This window comes from Epinephelus lanceolatus, chromosome 21 (assembly GCF_041903045.1).
Source record: "Epinephelus lanceolatus isolate andai-2023 chromosome 21, ASM4190304v1, whole genome shotgun sequence".
Classification (NCBI taxonomy): domain Eukaryota; kingdom Metazoa; phylum Chordata; class Actinopteri; order Perciformes; family Serranidae; genus Epinephelus; species Epinephelus lanceolatus.
Window position 1 is genome coordinate 8,135,096 of NC_135754.1, and position 15,376 is coordinate 8,150,471.

The 15,376-nt window shown below is 40.8% G+C and overlaps 1 protein-coding gene across 13 annotated transcripts in view; it reads left to right on the forward strand.

The window, feature by feature from the left end:
• The window catches only part of shisa6b (shisa family member 6b), a 90,044-nt gene that overhangs the window by 60,923 nt on the left and 13,745 nt on the right, over nt 1–15,376 (forward strand). For 7 of the 13 annotated variants that reach the window (XM_033611268.2, XM_033611269.2, XM_033611275.2 and 4 more), the window contains exon 5: nt 537–575. The exons of the other annotated variants lie outside the window; for them this stretch is intronic. In XM_033611268.2, the coding sequence (XP_033467159.2) occupies nt 537–575 (39 nt within the window). The remainder of the gene's footprint in view (nt 1–536; nt 576–15,376) is intronic. 13 annotated transcript variants of the gene reach the window in all.

The following is a 15,376-nucleotide window of genomic DNA, read 5'->3' on the forward strand; positions in this document are numbered from 1 at the left end:
TACCCCTCTTTTTTTATCTTGAAATTCCAACTCCTCTCTCTTACCCCATACTTGTGGCATTTTAGATGTGTCTGAATGTGTGTGTGCGTGAGAGAGAGAAAGAGACAGAGAGAGAGGTGATTTGATGTTTTGTGTCATGGTGTCAGGTGGCATCAGCCAGTAGTTGATGGGAAGATAAAATGTAACACAATCAATATCCGAACACTAAAATGGTTCTCATTTCCAGCAGCCTTCTGCTCCACTTGTGTCTGCATATCTGTTGCTGTAACATGTGGCCAATATTTGACTCAAAAAAAAAGAGATGTTATTCATAAAACGAAGCTATTGTGCTGCTTTATTGTCTAATGTTTGTCATAAATGTTCATTTTCACACAAAAAATGACAATTTCACTTTCAAGACTTGTTTTGTGAATTTAATCCCATCCCTGCTTTTCAGTGCAAACACAATGACTGCCGGTTGTTCAATGTGACTGTATTTCTCTGTAATATTACAAGCAGAACAATCTAATAAATAACCACTTGGTTGTGTTTTCTAGGAGAAAAACATTGGCCGGTCCGCTCCCAGAGTCACCATGGTAGGGATGGCTGTTCTTTGTTAAAGGGTCAAAGTTGCCTCTAACCACTTCTTTATGATTTCTGTATTTTTCTTATGAACCTGTTGATGATTCATAGTGGTAGTCTAAAGTAACATCTGATCAGTGTTTGGAGGCAGCTTACACCTGGACTGTTAATTGTAGTGCAGTGCCTTCCCATTGACCTCTATCTCTCTATATACCTAACCTGTGTATTTTCCCCTTGACATTTAGCTCTCCTGTCTGTGTGATGAATACATGTGTGCAGTCTGGTGTGTGTGCGCTGGTTTTTAGGGGTGTAACGGTACACAACGTTCACAGTTTGGTGAAAAATAATAATTAAGACATGCACAGCAGGTTTATAGTGCAGTTACACTTACACCGCTTTAGATCAGAAGGTCAATACTCTTGTGTGTGTTAAGTATGGATCTGGAACCAGGAGGCAATTAGCAAAGTTTGGGGTCTGTCCAAAGTACAACAAAAATACACCTACCAACATCTCTCAAGCTCACTTTTTAAATCACATACTACCTCATTTGTTTAAGTTATACAAAAAAAAAAACACATCAATTTGTGTGGGTTCAGCTAGTAGCAGTGACTTCCTAGAGTCTTGTCACAATCAGGTTACCAGGAAAGTGCGAGGTGGAAAGATGAAGTGTTGTTTGTCAAGAAGTCTCATTACGTAACTCTGTCTACTTTTGTACACAGTTCAGTACCTCTATAATCCTGATGGTTCAGCTATTACAGTAAACGTGACTGTCCTACAGAGCAGGCACTAACTAAAATGCACATGTTAAAAGAGGTGTATACAATATCCAGAGCATATTTATGATTAAGAGTGTGATTCAGGTTGTCTGCACACGCTTTGCAACATGGAGGTGGCTGAACCGGTGGCTTGCAGCTAATGGTGCTAACTCCATAAACAGCGGTAACAATGGCTTACAGAGCTAACGGTGTTAACCTGAGGGGAAGCTGGCAGGCACCCATGAAATGCATTGGATTTTGCAGCCAATTTGATATAGCAGCCAAATGGTGTAACTGTAACATCCAGGTCTGTTACTTGATGCCTTTGGGCCCAAAATTTCTTTTTACCATAAATTTACATTGGGAAAGAGACATCTGTAAATTTGTTAAGTGTCACAGTCCCCCCGAAATTAATCATTTGACTGTTGGGATTCGAACCATTTGGCCCAATTACACACAATTTAAGCAATTTATCCCCACTCAAGTTAGTGGAGCGCTAAACCAGAAGTAGTCAGCTTGGCCAGTGGAAGTTAGCCACCATAGCGCACTTGCTTTATTGGCCCTATGATGCGGAAGATCTAGGTAATTTTATACCTGGAAAGTCAAACTTTTTTGACATCATGCGCCACTGAGATAGAAATGAATGTGGCCACACCTCCAACGCTGTATCCAGTTGTCTTTATACATCAATGGGACCCACAGGGTGGGCGCTATGGTTCTTCAATGGCACTGTGGGTCTGGATGGCGTTACCGGCATTAGCTCCTGTGACGCGATTAGCTAGCCTGTGGGATAAACACAAAGGGACTCACATGCACTAACATGCACTTGCTGCCAGGCCATCTACTACAACACATAACAGAGAAGTTTGGATTATGACACACACTGAGTTAGCGTGACTTAATTCTTTACTCAGGACGCCATTACTCCACTATATCTTCACATAGCAAATAGTTGTTTGCCGCTATATTAATGCTCTGAATGTCGTGTACGGCTCCTTTGAGGAATATTATAGTCCTGTGATGGACAAATGCCGTTGGAAATAGTTTAGGCCAACATGCTTAATTTTTACTGTTGTTTCTGTTTCAACAAACATCATACCGTTTCAACTTTAACTATACCCAACTAGCACAGTCTAGCTCACAGATAACAACTGTCACACTGCCAAAGCTCTCCACATGAGACTCTTGCTCTTTAAAATAGACTAAACCATATTCCCCAGGTATTGAAACTAAATTACACCGTTTTAAGCTAATTCACAAGTGAACTGAACAAATCCACAATTTTGGGCAAACACATGTACCGTTACACCCCCTATCTTGTTCTGTTTAAATGAACTGTGTGGTGATGTGGGCTCGCCTTCAAGGAAACATTGTAAAGAGGGGATTTCAATTGCACTACAGTTTTTGTTTTCAAATAAAAAGTCCATTCTATGTGTAGAGTTTGGGCCTAATTAATGAAAAGCTAACCAAACTAGGACACACTGAATGTAAACAAGAATATTGTGCACCTCTTGATGTTTGTTGCAGCTGGCCCACATTGTTGTTTCTTCATTGTGTTGTGCCTTAAAACCAAACTGGTCCCATTTCACTCCTCTGTTCTAATCCCTGCCCTTTGAAATGTATGTTTTGAACTGTTTCACTGCAGCTTTTTCTGTGTTGTCCACTTTACTGAAATGAATGTCCTAACCTCTATGGTGTGCGTGGTCTTCGACTCTGTCCGTCTCAGTGGAGAGGAGGGCTGGTCTATAAAGGCACGGATAAAGGCAGTTTTGATGATGTTACTTCTTTTATTTTAAGAAGACATCAGATAAATCTGTGCTTATCCTTGCTTAAGATATACGGACCCTCCTCTTCCTCCTCTACCTCTTCCTCGCCCTCCGCCTCCTCTCAAAGGAAGTCTGCTTTTCAACAGCCCACAAATGGAGTCGGTTGGTATGTCAATCAACGGTTGAGAGAAATGGCTTTTTTATTCCTACTATGTGACATCCCATGAAAATGCCATACTGTGACACTGTTTGATTTTCAGGAAAGATTATTACCTTTGAGTCACCTCAGCTTAGTAGCCAGGGTACAGAGTGAAACCAGACGGGCTCTGTAGGAACATCATGAAGCACTACTTCAATAAAATGCCTTTCTTATTGCCTTTTAACACACAAGGTCACCATAGTCCACGTTGGGTTCAGTGTCTATCACATTTCAAAATGAACTGGATATGAAGTCCATCTCAACCTCCTGCCCTTCCCCATCCCTGCTGAGTCTATCGTGGCACATTTGTCAAGCTGCAGAGGCAGTGACATGTCAAGTAACTACTTGGCCTTTGGTGTCTTGGGGGTGATTGTGAGTTATGAGATAAAGAGCGATACTTACTGGCAATATAGATAGAAACAGTCTGGAATGGGATTTTATTGCACTTGGAAGAACACAGGAACTTTGCAATCTGCAGCTCTAGTGGCTCTCATTAATGGACTAATCTATGAATGCATAATGATATCCGAATGTTTCAGTGTAGCTATTCATTTCAACCAATTCAAAACATGCGTTAATTGGTTTTCACTCATTAGCAGACATGAGATGTAGATTAACTGACAAGCACAGCCATTTAGCAGTGTACTGTATTTGGAGACATTAGGCATACAAATGGTTATAGTGCTAATACAAAACAATATTACCAGAGTCTTAACTGTATTAGTTGGCCTTTTCTTTAAATGTGCCAGTACTTGTTGATTGCATTCCCGTGAATGTAATGCACCGTCTGCTGTTATCATGACATAGACATGCAATAGGTAGAATCAATAGGAAATTTCATTTTTAGGCTTTTTGTTATTTAATGTGCAAACAGAATTCGAAATTTGGAAAAGACGCACCAAGCAATATTTTTACATGAACATTGCAACTGTATAATGTTAAAGGTTTAGTGACTAGCCTAGGAGAATTATCACCAACTGTGCAGTTGCTCTCGACTCTGCCGAGCGCTACCTGCTTAATGAATTCAGCGTGAAATAAGCTGTGATAATAGGCGGCGTGCTCCACTTCACACTCATTTCAGGAGCTATAGAAAAACATGATTTGTTTGTCTGAGAGCCGATGGATTTGGGGCATAAACATAGACCCCTTTATAGCTGACGTTATCAAAAATATGGGTGTGCACGCTGGCAATGAAATAGGCGTTTTGCCCCAGCTGTCCAGAGAAAGTTAGCAAGCTTTAAATAATGAATTAAAACAGTTAACAGCATCAGAATGTCAGGCTGTTGTGTGTTTGGTTGTCAGAACTGATATTAATATTAATATGATTATATTAAACAGATAACAGCAGACTCAAATTGTGCTGAATATTGACAGGATCATGACTGTTACAGAGTAGCAGTGTTTCAGTTTAACAAGTTAACTGGTGACTTAGCAGGTCTATAAGTGCAGCACCTTTATATATGTCATCATCATCTACACAGTACAGGCAGTGTGGTTGGATTCGTGCAGGGGCGGGGCCTGTAGAAAAAACGGGCCCTGCATCAGTGTGATGGGTAACAAACAGGCCTTTGCAGTGACTCTGGTGCCAACTTGGAAAATATGCATATGTTCAAAGAAGAACTCATGTTAAAATAAATATGGGATCATTTGCTATATATGCACTCAAAAAGGCAAACCCATCTCCGTCATTGATAGATATGCAAAGATTGCTGGGTAATATGTAAGTTGAAGGTCAAGTCTCTATTTGATCATGTGACAAGATGATACAATATACCGTAGCTAGTTTTTCAAGACTGATAGGCTGACCAAAAATGCAAGCCGAGCAAGACTTCGTACCTTTCAAACATAAAAGCAGCAGTCAGTAAAGACGAGCAAGTGAAGAACAGGAGAAGAAGGTAGCAAAGCTCACTAAATTATATTCCTTTTTTATGAACAGTCAACAGCCCTCCTGGCAGCAATGGCAGAGTTTGGCTGGCATCTACATCAATGCTGCCCTCACTGGTGTGTCAACAACCATGCAGCTGATAGTGTTAGAGGAACAAGTTAGATAGAACATTAGTCAGGTTACTGTGCTAGACAGAAATACATATATGCCCAGTGGTGTGTGTGTGTGTGTGTGCGTGCACACTTCATAAGTAGTAACTTGCATCCACTGGGGCCCGTTGTAACTACCTTACGCCACTGTTGATATCAGTAGCTGAGATGGCTGGTCGAGGGAAAACCCACATAGCAAATTATTTTCAGTCTACTTACCACTGGGTTTGCACATTGCTGCTCTTTCTGCAAGCATATAACACCATACCCAGCGCTGTGAATCTAGAGGTCAGAGGGTGAAATGAAAGCAACTGTATTTACGACTGGAACATATATGGTGTAAATAAAGACACCCCCCTGGTCTAACTCAAGGACCATGACACGAATGGGCTGAAATCCAAACAAATAATCCGTGAATCCGTCTTTTATTTCTACAAAAAAAACAACGCCATCAGAATAAGATGCAATGAAAACACATAAAAATTCTACACACGTTGGCTTTAAACTGTGGTTTTAAGGAGCCAGAAAATATGCTGAGTTCAGGAATGTGGAAATGACTTGGAAATCCTTCTGGGTCTGTTCAGTCTTGCAGTTGCATGCTGTCTGATGTTGGGGCCCAGTAGTTTCTTAATCTTGTTTTCTATTTTCACAGCACATTCAACTTTTGATTTTTATGTTAGTAAGTATTGACTCTTGAGTAGTATTTCATTTTATATTATTGACACCTTTGGTACTGAGCAGTTGCCGGTATGCTACAGTAGTTTTGTACTACACAGGGAGATATTGCTTGTCAAACTGTGTTCCCAGTGCTGTTTTTCAAATTCAATTTTGCTTTAGTGGCATTGCCATAGTTAGATACAGTATTGCAGGAGCAAGTTGTACAAGGTTTACAATGCAAGTGGTGTTTCATATATGTTGATGGAGTTTGAGTTTCTGTGGGTTGAGTTCTTTTTGTTTCATGGCAGCTATTGCTAATTATCAGCTTCTCAATTAATCTTTTACTTCCTCCAAACAAGTTGCCATTGTACAAACTTATCTCAAGTAGCTTTAGGCAATCACAAGAAAAAATTGTTTGCGTTGTTCATTTCTGCAAACCACAGAATAACCACGTTATTTTTTAGTGGATAGGTTGAAACTTTGTGTTTCTTAACCACGCTGTGGTGAAGGTGTGGTTAAGTTTAGGCACAAAAAACACTTGGTTATGGTTAGAAAAACACCCACATTTGGTGGCACAAAAGCTGCTGAAAAAAAAAAACAGAGACGGATCAGTGAAAAACACAAGATTCCATGCAACAAACACTGGTTAAAATGCTGTGAAAGGTCACAAAAAGTTTTTCTGTTTTTGGTCTCGCCTATGATGTGACGCCATCCACCATCCCCTCCACCCTCCCAATGACAAAGTCAGCTCATATATGGTGTCATGAAATCCTAATATAATACATATGAAACATGCAAATTTGTGGTTTGCAGAAATGTACACTACCAACCTTTTCTTCTGGCGACTGGACTGAGATGGAATCATTGCAAACAGTAACAGCAACAAAGCAGACTCTTATTATGAAAATGAGACCTTTAGATAAAGATATAGGCTAAGCTTTTTATCAGAGTAAATCCATGTTTTTAGCTTAAGTCCCAAATTCTGACTCACATTTACCAGTCAGTTAAGAATGAGCAGTGGGTGCTAAAATTAGCAGAGTTCCAAGTGCTATAAATATATCTTATAAGCATTATCACCAGTTCTGCAATTGGGTCAGAGTTAAGCTGCCTGCTCTGCCAGTGAAATCAATGAGAAGGTGGGAGCTACTTCTGTCCAGGGGCCTAAAGCTTTGTCCCCTTCTAACCGACTGAAGTGGGGCTATTATGGCAGTTAACATTTAGCGATTAAATGTGAACACTCTTTGTCAGTTGTTAAATGTCAAGCCCAGGGTGGCTTCCCTTTTCCCCCTGCTTCCTTTGCTGCAAGAGGAGGGCAGGGACGTGTTGGTAGCACGGGGCTGTCAGTGGAGCCAATAGGACAGAGACATCCGCATTCATACCTGTCACACACATTTTGCACACAAAAACACACACATGCACAGTGCACTCTGTGCCCTCCACCACCACCACCTCCACCTCCACCTCCTCTGGGCCTTTCATAACTCCAGTAGCTCCACTTGGCAGGGCTAATGGGATGGCAGGGCTGTTGGTTTTAGAGAGGGATGTCGTGAGGAGAGTGGAGCAGAGAGCTGAGGATGGCTCTCTAATAGATCTGGGGTGGGCGGTGTAGAGTCTGGGGGTGGAGGGGTGGAGGGTTGCCTTGTGATCACTGGCCCATGCTGCTGTTACTCTCCTCTTTTCATCCCACGGCCCCACCACAGCCTCCTTTTTCATACTTTTCCTTCTCTTATCTGCTGTCTGTGTCAGTTTATCCCCCCTCCCCACCCAATGTTGTTGAGAGATACCAAGCCTTTAGGGTTTCCATTAAGTTGTGCCTGTCCGTCTGTATTGTCAGTGTTTTGAAGTCTGTCTGTGTCCACCATAATTTCTACTGTATCTACTTACAGTTTGCATTTTTAAAGCAGTGAAACGCTTATTCACATCTGCTGCATGAAGCGTATGCTGCTGCAGGATTTCTTTCTTTTTTTTGTTTCTTTTTTTTTTTAAATCTTATGAACTTACAAAAGTAAAAGAATGAAGCTCAAGTTACACATTGTGCCTAAAATCTGAGATAATGAATTGTGCTGAGTTAAAAAGCAGAAGCACAACATTGGTGTGACAAATTAAAGGGAACACCAACATAAAGTGCCTTAGGCTGTTGGAAAGTAAGTAGGTAAGCTTTATTTATATAGCAGTTTTTAAAACACAGTTTCAAAGTGCTTCACACATGCAAAATAAAGATAAATGAATAAATCAACAACACAATTAGAGACAGACCAAACCAAAACAAATCAAGACATATGACAGGAATGGAGATCTATAACGTAGGACTCCCTATAAGGAATGGTTTTTAGAAGAATGTCTAGTGTGAAGAACTTAGTGGCATCTAACGGTGGGTTTGCAGAACTGGAACTTCTCCCATGGGCCAAGCGTGTAGGACAAAATGCAAAAATGTCATTACCCCTAGAGCCAGTGGTTTATCTGTTCTGGGCTATTGTAGATCAACATGACAGTCCTGCTCCTTACGCAGATACAGCTCATTCTAAGGTAACTAAAACACAAAGATTCTTATTTTCAGGTGATGGATAAATGGCCAAGATTTGTGGGTCTGAGTGGTCAAGAAGTGAAATAAGGAACAGGTCATGCAGTGGCTTACATGTAATCAACAGGATTTCAGAGTTTATTCTGAATTTCCCAGGGAGTTATCCTGGCAGCTGCATTTTTAACCAACTTCAGATGATTTATAGCAGCTTGACTGTGGGGATAATAATAATCTATACAGGAGAAAATGAAAGTCTGAGTTAATAGTTCAAAATCCATAGAAAACAAGATACATCTATTTTTTTTACATTATTTCTTAGCTGAAGAAAACAAGACTTGAAAGGACTGGCAACATGGTAGTAAAAAGGCACATACTGGTCAAAGATGATGACAAGGTTCTTATTGGTAGGTTTTTTTTTTTTTTTTTTTTTTAAATTAGACCAACTGCAGTGGCAAAGTTATCACTGAAAACAAAGTGAACCCCTATCTCAATCTCACCTCTCTAATTTTAGAATTGTGGGGAGAGGATCCAACATGCAATTTTCTGTAATCGACAATCCAACAAGCACAATTTGATGCAGTGATTGGTCTGGTATTTGGAGATTTGTGGGGCATATTGGATTTGGAGGTGGGTATCGGTCTTGATACCTTTAAGGTATTGACTGAAATAACCCAGTGCTAAGTATTGAAATGCCTGTAGTACAACAATACCTGCATTTGATCCTTTTTACACTGGAGTTCCGATCCTGGACCATCCCAACTCCACCTAATTAGCAAACTTTCTGTTGCTGCCATCTCTGGAGCCTTCATTCACATTATGGGTATTGAATGTAATATTCTATTTGTATCAGTATCACTTCAAGGGTACTGGTGTTGGTACTGGTATTATAATTTTTAAATGATACCCATCATTTGGTGTTTTGATGATGGTGGTTGTATAACACATAGCACCAAAATTTCCATTGGTGTTTAATAATATTGCATCTTCGTGTCTGTAAGGGCCATAGTATGTGATGCACATCATTTTAACACTTATCAACAAATCAGTGAGCCATCACATGAACAATCTTATCACCAAACAAGAATGTTGACATCAGATGATTCTACAGAGCCCTGTGTTACGTTTTCAACATTAACATTTCAAAAATTCATTAATGTGGACTTGTCCAATATGATATTCAAGTGTCTGCATTTGTTATGTCACCACTCATTTCCTCTGGGGTTTTCTTCAGTTTGTCACTTGTCTGGACATGTTGCTGGATGCGACCCATTTTGGAGATTTTTAGGTGTTGCTTGGGTCTGACATTTGGGAGCTGGCATCTGGAGGTTGCTCAGTCATTCAGGCAAATGCTCTGATGACAATGTTTGTTTGTATATTAGATTTTTTGCTCCATTGTAGTGCTCAGAGAGATTTGCCTCATCATGACTCCCTATTCATAGAAACACAAGAGACTGTGACCAAACACACACTCACAAACACAAATCATCCAGCTGACTGGATTTCATGACGTGGCTGTTCAGCTGTACAGAATGCAGATTCTTAGAAATCAATATTCTGATGGTTTCCACAATACTTCGGAGCATGTGACCGCAACTGATTTTGCTAATGCTTTCTTAACCTTGGCACTGGGTTCAAGGTGTTTTGTGGTTGGCTCAACGTGCCTTCTCTTGCCTCCCCAGTGTGCTGTATGTGGATGTGATGTTTGGAAGTGTGATGTGAAACAAAATGCCACGCCAAATGTCAGATTACTGACTCACTTGTGTGCCATCTGGATGCTATTATGCAAACTTGCCAAGGAGGTATTCTCCGGAGATCGGTTTTAAGCGAAGGGAAATTTCATGTGAGTAATCTTCTCGTGGAGGTGAGGGCAACTGTATCCAAAAGACAGTGTCTAAGACTGGGCTCTGCAGCCCACCCGTCATAGATATATGGTGGATTCAGACACTAAATCTGACTGACACCATCTGACAAACACACAGCTGCGTCATCAACATACTGACAGAAAAACATCCATTTAGCAATTTAGATAAGGACCCTGTTTAACCCAACAATCTGGAGAGCATGTCAATCATAAATAATCAACCCACTGTGTGATTAGACAACAGCACTGGCTTTGCATCTATTTTAACATGCCAGTTTAAGGAGATGACGGCAATAACTAATGGACAGCAGTGTATCCAGAAGGTCTCACCCCCACTGTAAGCTCCATTCATCATTGACAGAGGTTTTCTGGAGCTGCTTCATGGTAACATGGTGTGTGGAGAGTATTTTTGCAATGTCAGGCGAAGAGGGTGATGGTGCGGTGGGGTGTTCCGAGCCGATAAGCAGCCTCATGGCTCTGAGAGGTTGGGGCTGCTGGTTGTACTGGGACTTTTCCTTGAGTACGGTTAATTGGTCCCCAGATTACAGAGAGATCCCCGAACATGACTGTCCAGATTCTTAATGAGCTACAGTCCTCTGCTTCTTTTCAGTGGGTCGTTCAGCTCAGCCCGTCTCTCCAGACCCCTCAGACCAGCTTTGAGTAGAAATCACCAGAATGAGACGAAACTTCTTAGAGATCAAGAATATTGCACAGTATCAGTCCATGTCAGAGTTCTCTAACTGTACTTTTGAGTGAGAGTCAGAGAACATAATACCTTTTAATGATCAAATCAGGGAGATGTCACTTGTCAGTGCGGCCAGTTTTCTTTCTTTCTTTTTGTAAAGTTTGTCTTTCTGTGGTTTCAAAGAAGCCACACGTTGCAGAATTAGCTACATTTTCCAATAGTATGTCATAGTTTACAGATTCATAATGTAGGATTTTCCCACAAATATTAGTGTGGATTCATCGCATACGTATATGCTAGTACATGAGTCTGGTGATGGACTGATGACATGTCCAGGATTATCTACACTTCAGTAAATGCACGCCTATTAAACTGGATGTAAAGGATGGCTGTTGGATTGAGTGGCTTAACAGCAGACCAGTTTTCACAGCATATTACAGTGTTTTTGATTGAAACTTTTCAGTCCGCTTTTTTATTTAAAGGTGACACATAATGCTTATTTTCAGGTTCGTCATTCTATTTTGGGTTTCTACTAAAACACTGCTTCCATGATTGAAAAACACTTAATTTTCCTCATATGGTTTGTGGTGGAACTCCTGTATTAACTGTCTGTCTTAGGAGGCTCTGTTTAGCACCTGTCTCTTTAAGCTCCCCTCCTGAAAAAACCCAGTCTGCTCTGATTGGCCAGCATTTCTGAGTCTTTTGTATCTCTGAGTCTGTGCATTGCAGCCTGGGAATGTGGTATCGCGACACTTTCTACTGTGAAAAATCCCAAATAAAAGCTTTTAAACACAATAAGACATTTCCCAGCAGGAATATGATCCAAAATCAGAAAGAGATGAACAACAATAGCAACCAACATTCCGCATTTCTCTGACTGTAGCGTATAGCTACATGTAGCAGCATACTTGTAGGCAGTGTAACTGTGTATAGCCTCACTTTCTCTCGTTAAAAATCACCATTATTCAAATGAACATGATCCGAAATCTGGGAGTAATGTACAACACCAGCATCCAAGATCGTATGCTTCCCAGGTGTTAGCATCTAACTTCATGTAGCAGTATCCATAATATAAACACTTGCAGTAGCATGCCCTGGAGCAGATGACCATAAAGGAATTTGTCACAAGCTGATGTTATCTTGTAGCCACAGAAGAAAAAAAAAAAACACAGTCCGAAGCCTGAGGATTTTACTCACAGAGATTATTTTTGACATATGTTTACCTCATTATCCAACATTGTAACATTATGACAGAAAATAAAGATAAGCACAAAAGTACACTTTAAATATTTAAGCACTGTATCATAAATTACTTGTCAGTTGTGACACATTAGATTTTAAATGCTATCTATAAAAAGTGGCACTTTTATTTCAGAAAAGGAAGTTTTACATTTATTCACACATCTTAAAATGAGCAATGGTTTCAAAGATTTTGTAGTTTTTATAGAACATTAATTTGTAGTGCAATTTGGGAAGGACATAATTTGTGTGATGATTTTTACTTTAGAAAAAAATGTCCTCCACAACTAATAAAAAATCAACTTACCATACATCCACAAATGACTTATTGGGCTCTAGTTTCCCAGCGCAGCGCAGGGTGGCGAACCCCACGCAGAGCTAGTTTCGAGCAGCGCAACTCGAGGCATGCTCAGTTTGGTAGTTTGGCAGACCGAGGTGCGCTGAGATGGGTGTGGCGGCGCAGCAGGGGGAGGTGTCGACAGATCCAGCTTGGCGCAGTGACAGTTTCGTGCCAAAAGGCTTCGCCGAAGGTGCGCTAAAAGCTCGCCAGCTGAAAGCAGGTCTACTGTCAGCGCAGGCGGAGCACAGCCGGTGTAAGCTGAAGTTTGGCTGACCGGCGGACAGTGCGCACACGTCACCAAAACCTCACAGGCAGGTTTCCAGAATATCAGGCACATTAACGATGCAATAAATACCCACAAAAACCACTATTCAATGCAACTATCTGCAATCAGCACATAAATGTATCTCTATATCGACTGTCCCGTCACATCTGATGTCAGATCAAAGGGGATTGGCACTGTTTGGCACATTTGGCACGCGTAATGGAAACCCAACCTGATTTGATTAACACAGCAGCAAACTAATGAGTTCACATCCCTCTCAGCCAACCACAAACAGCCACAGCATCAGAAAGGGAGTATATATTCAGCATCTGTCATCTTAGAAAAGTCAAAAGAAAAGAAACAGAGTGAGACTGTGAGAGAGAAAGAGAGAGAAAGAGAGAGCGCGCACGAGAGAAACGCAACATTGATTTACAGTTGTGGTGACCTCCTCCCAGGCTACCTTTGCATCATCAGCCCGTGGAGGTCTGCTCGCAGTTCCGGACACTGCGAGCTTGGACCTCCCGGACCAAAACATCAGTTTCCTCCTGGGAGAAGTTTGGCCGTCTGACGCTGCTGCTCTCTTCTGCCATGGCGAGTTGAGTAAACTCTCATTACGCCACCAACTTACGCCAAATCCACCTGGCCACACCCAGTTGGCGAAGCGCAGGTGCACTGCGCCCCCGCCTCACCCAGTCTGCGAAACTAGAGCCCATTGTGTGAACAGGATTTCAGTTTAACTACATTGTCAGCACTTGTAGCAATATTTTCTTTCTGTTGGAGACATAAAATGCAACTTTTATGTGACAGCTTCTTTGTGTCCTACAAACGGCATGTAAAAGCTTTTACATCCTGGATGTAGGTTCAATTACTCTTGTGACACATCAGATGGTAACTAAACAGACATATATTTATCTTACAATGCTGTTTATTGAATATATTCAGGAGGCAGTCTCAGATCACGATGACTTTTCCCCTTTTGAATCATCTCTTCTGTGAGAGTCATTGTTAAGCATCTGAAATAAGAGAAAGGCAGTGAAGGAACATCTCATCCATCTCTATAGCTCGAGCAAATATTGAAATCCATGATGTGAGAGCGTTGGGCCTCCCTCTCCTCCTTCACATCTGTGACAGATGTAAATGGATGTTTCAGCAGTTGGCTCTAATGCATTTTTAAACAGGCACAGCAGCAGACAGCAAATGAACGTGTTGCGACGGCAACACTCTACGACGGGGTCTCCATCTATCGTTGCCTCCTCCTCACATACAAACATACAAACCCACTTACACGCACACACACACACACACACACGATCCTACACACTGCTGAGAATGGCTGTCATTCATCAGCTTTCTCAGTACAATGGGCTCAGTAAAGGTCCCATCTTTCAACTAAAGCATCTCCACACTGCAGTGCCCAGCCGAGCTCTGTACCACTGCATCACATTCCCTGTCAACCGCAAACACTCCGGCACAGTAGGATGGAGATATGATTGGGAGAAACTGTTGTTTATTCTCAGAGTTGGAAATTAAAATGGCAGAAGACTGTTTCTGCTGATTAGACCAACTCATGCACACAGAGAGACAGAGAAAAAAAGGCAATGACCAAAGACGGAGGATGTGCGTGTGTGTGAATGTATTTGAGAAACTGTGCCGTGGAGGACTGCAACTTCAGAAAACAAATAGAAAACATTTTCACCACTTTTACAACATATGTGTCACAATTAAATGGTTCAATGTTTTACTTAAATGCTTGCATTTAAGTAAAACACCAGCACATTTAGAAACACACTCGCTAATCACTTTCAAACATTCACAACATTAAAATAACACTGTAAAATAAGAATCAACAGTCAAATACAGACATGCTTTTACAGACATAAGTTGAGATTTAAATGTATTTATGATGCTGCTATTGCAAAGGTTAGGAGTGATCTTTCACATGCAAATGTTAATTTTAGTTGACACATATTGATTGTGAGGTGTAAAGCATTTGAAAATAGTTGATACTTCATGGTTCAGATAAAAAGTGAAAGGTGAGAAGAACTATGTCTGCCAAGGTGCATTTCAATAAGAAGCATCCACTTACAAATCTTAAAATTCTGTTCTGTGCATCAGTAACAGCAGGTGAAAGCTAGAGATTATGCTGTTAAGATAATTAAAACAATGCAACAACATAAATACAAATAACACCCACTTTTGCCACTAAAAACATGTCTGGAAATGTCCCAAGCTCTTGTTAAAAAATACCTGCTTTCATCACTCTAAACACCGCTTGAAATGTCCCAAACTCATATTGAAAAACATCTGCTTTTGTCATTATGATCACTGCTGGAAATCTCCCAAATGCTCACAAAAAAAATACCCACTTTTGTCGCTAAAAATATGGCTAGAAATGTCCCAAACTCTTGTTATAAAATGCACAATTTTGTCACCACAAGTATGGCTGGAAATGTCCTGAACGCTTGTTAAAAATATTTGTTTTTGTCACCACAA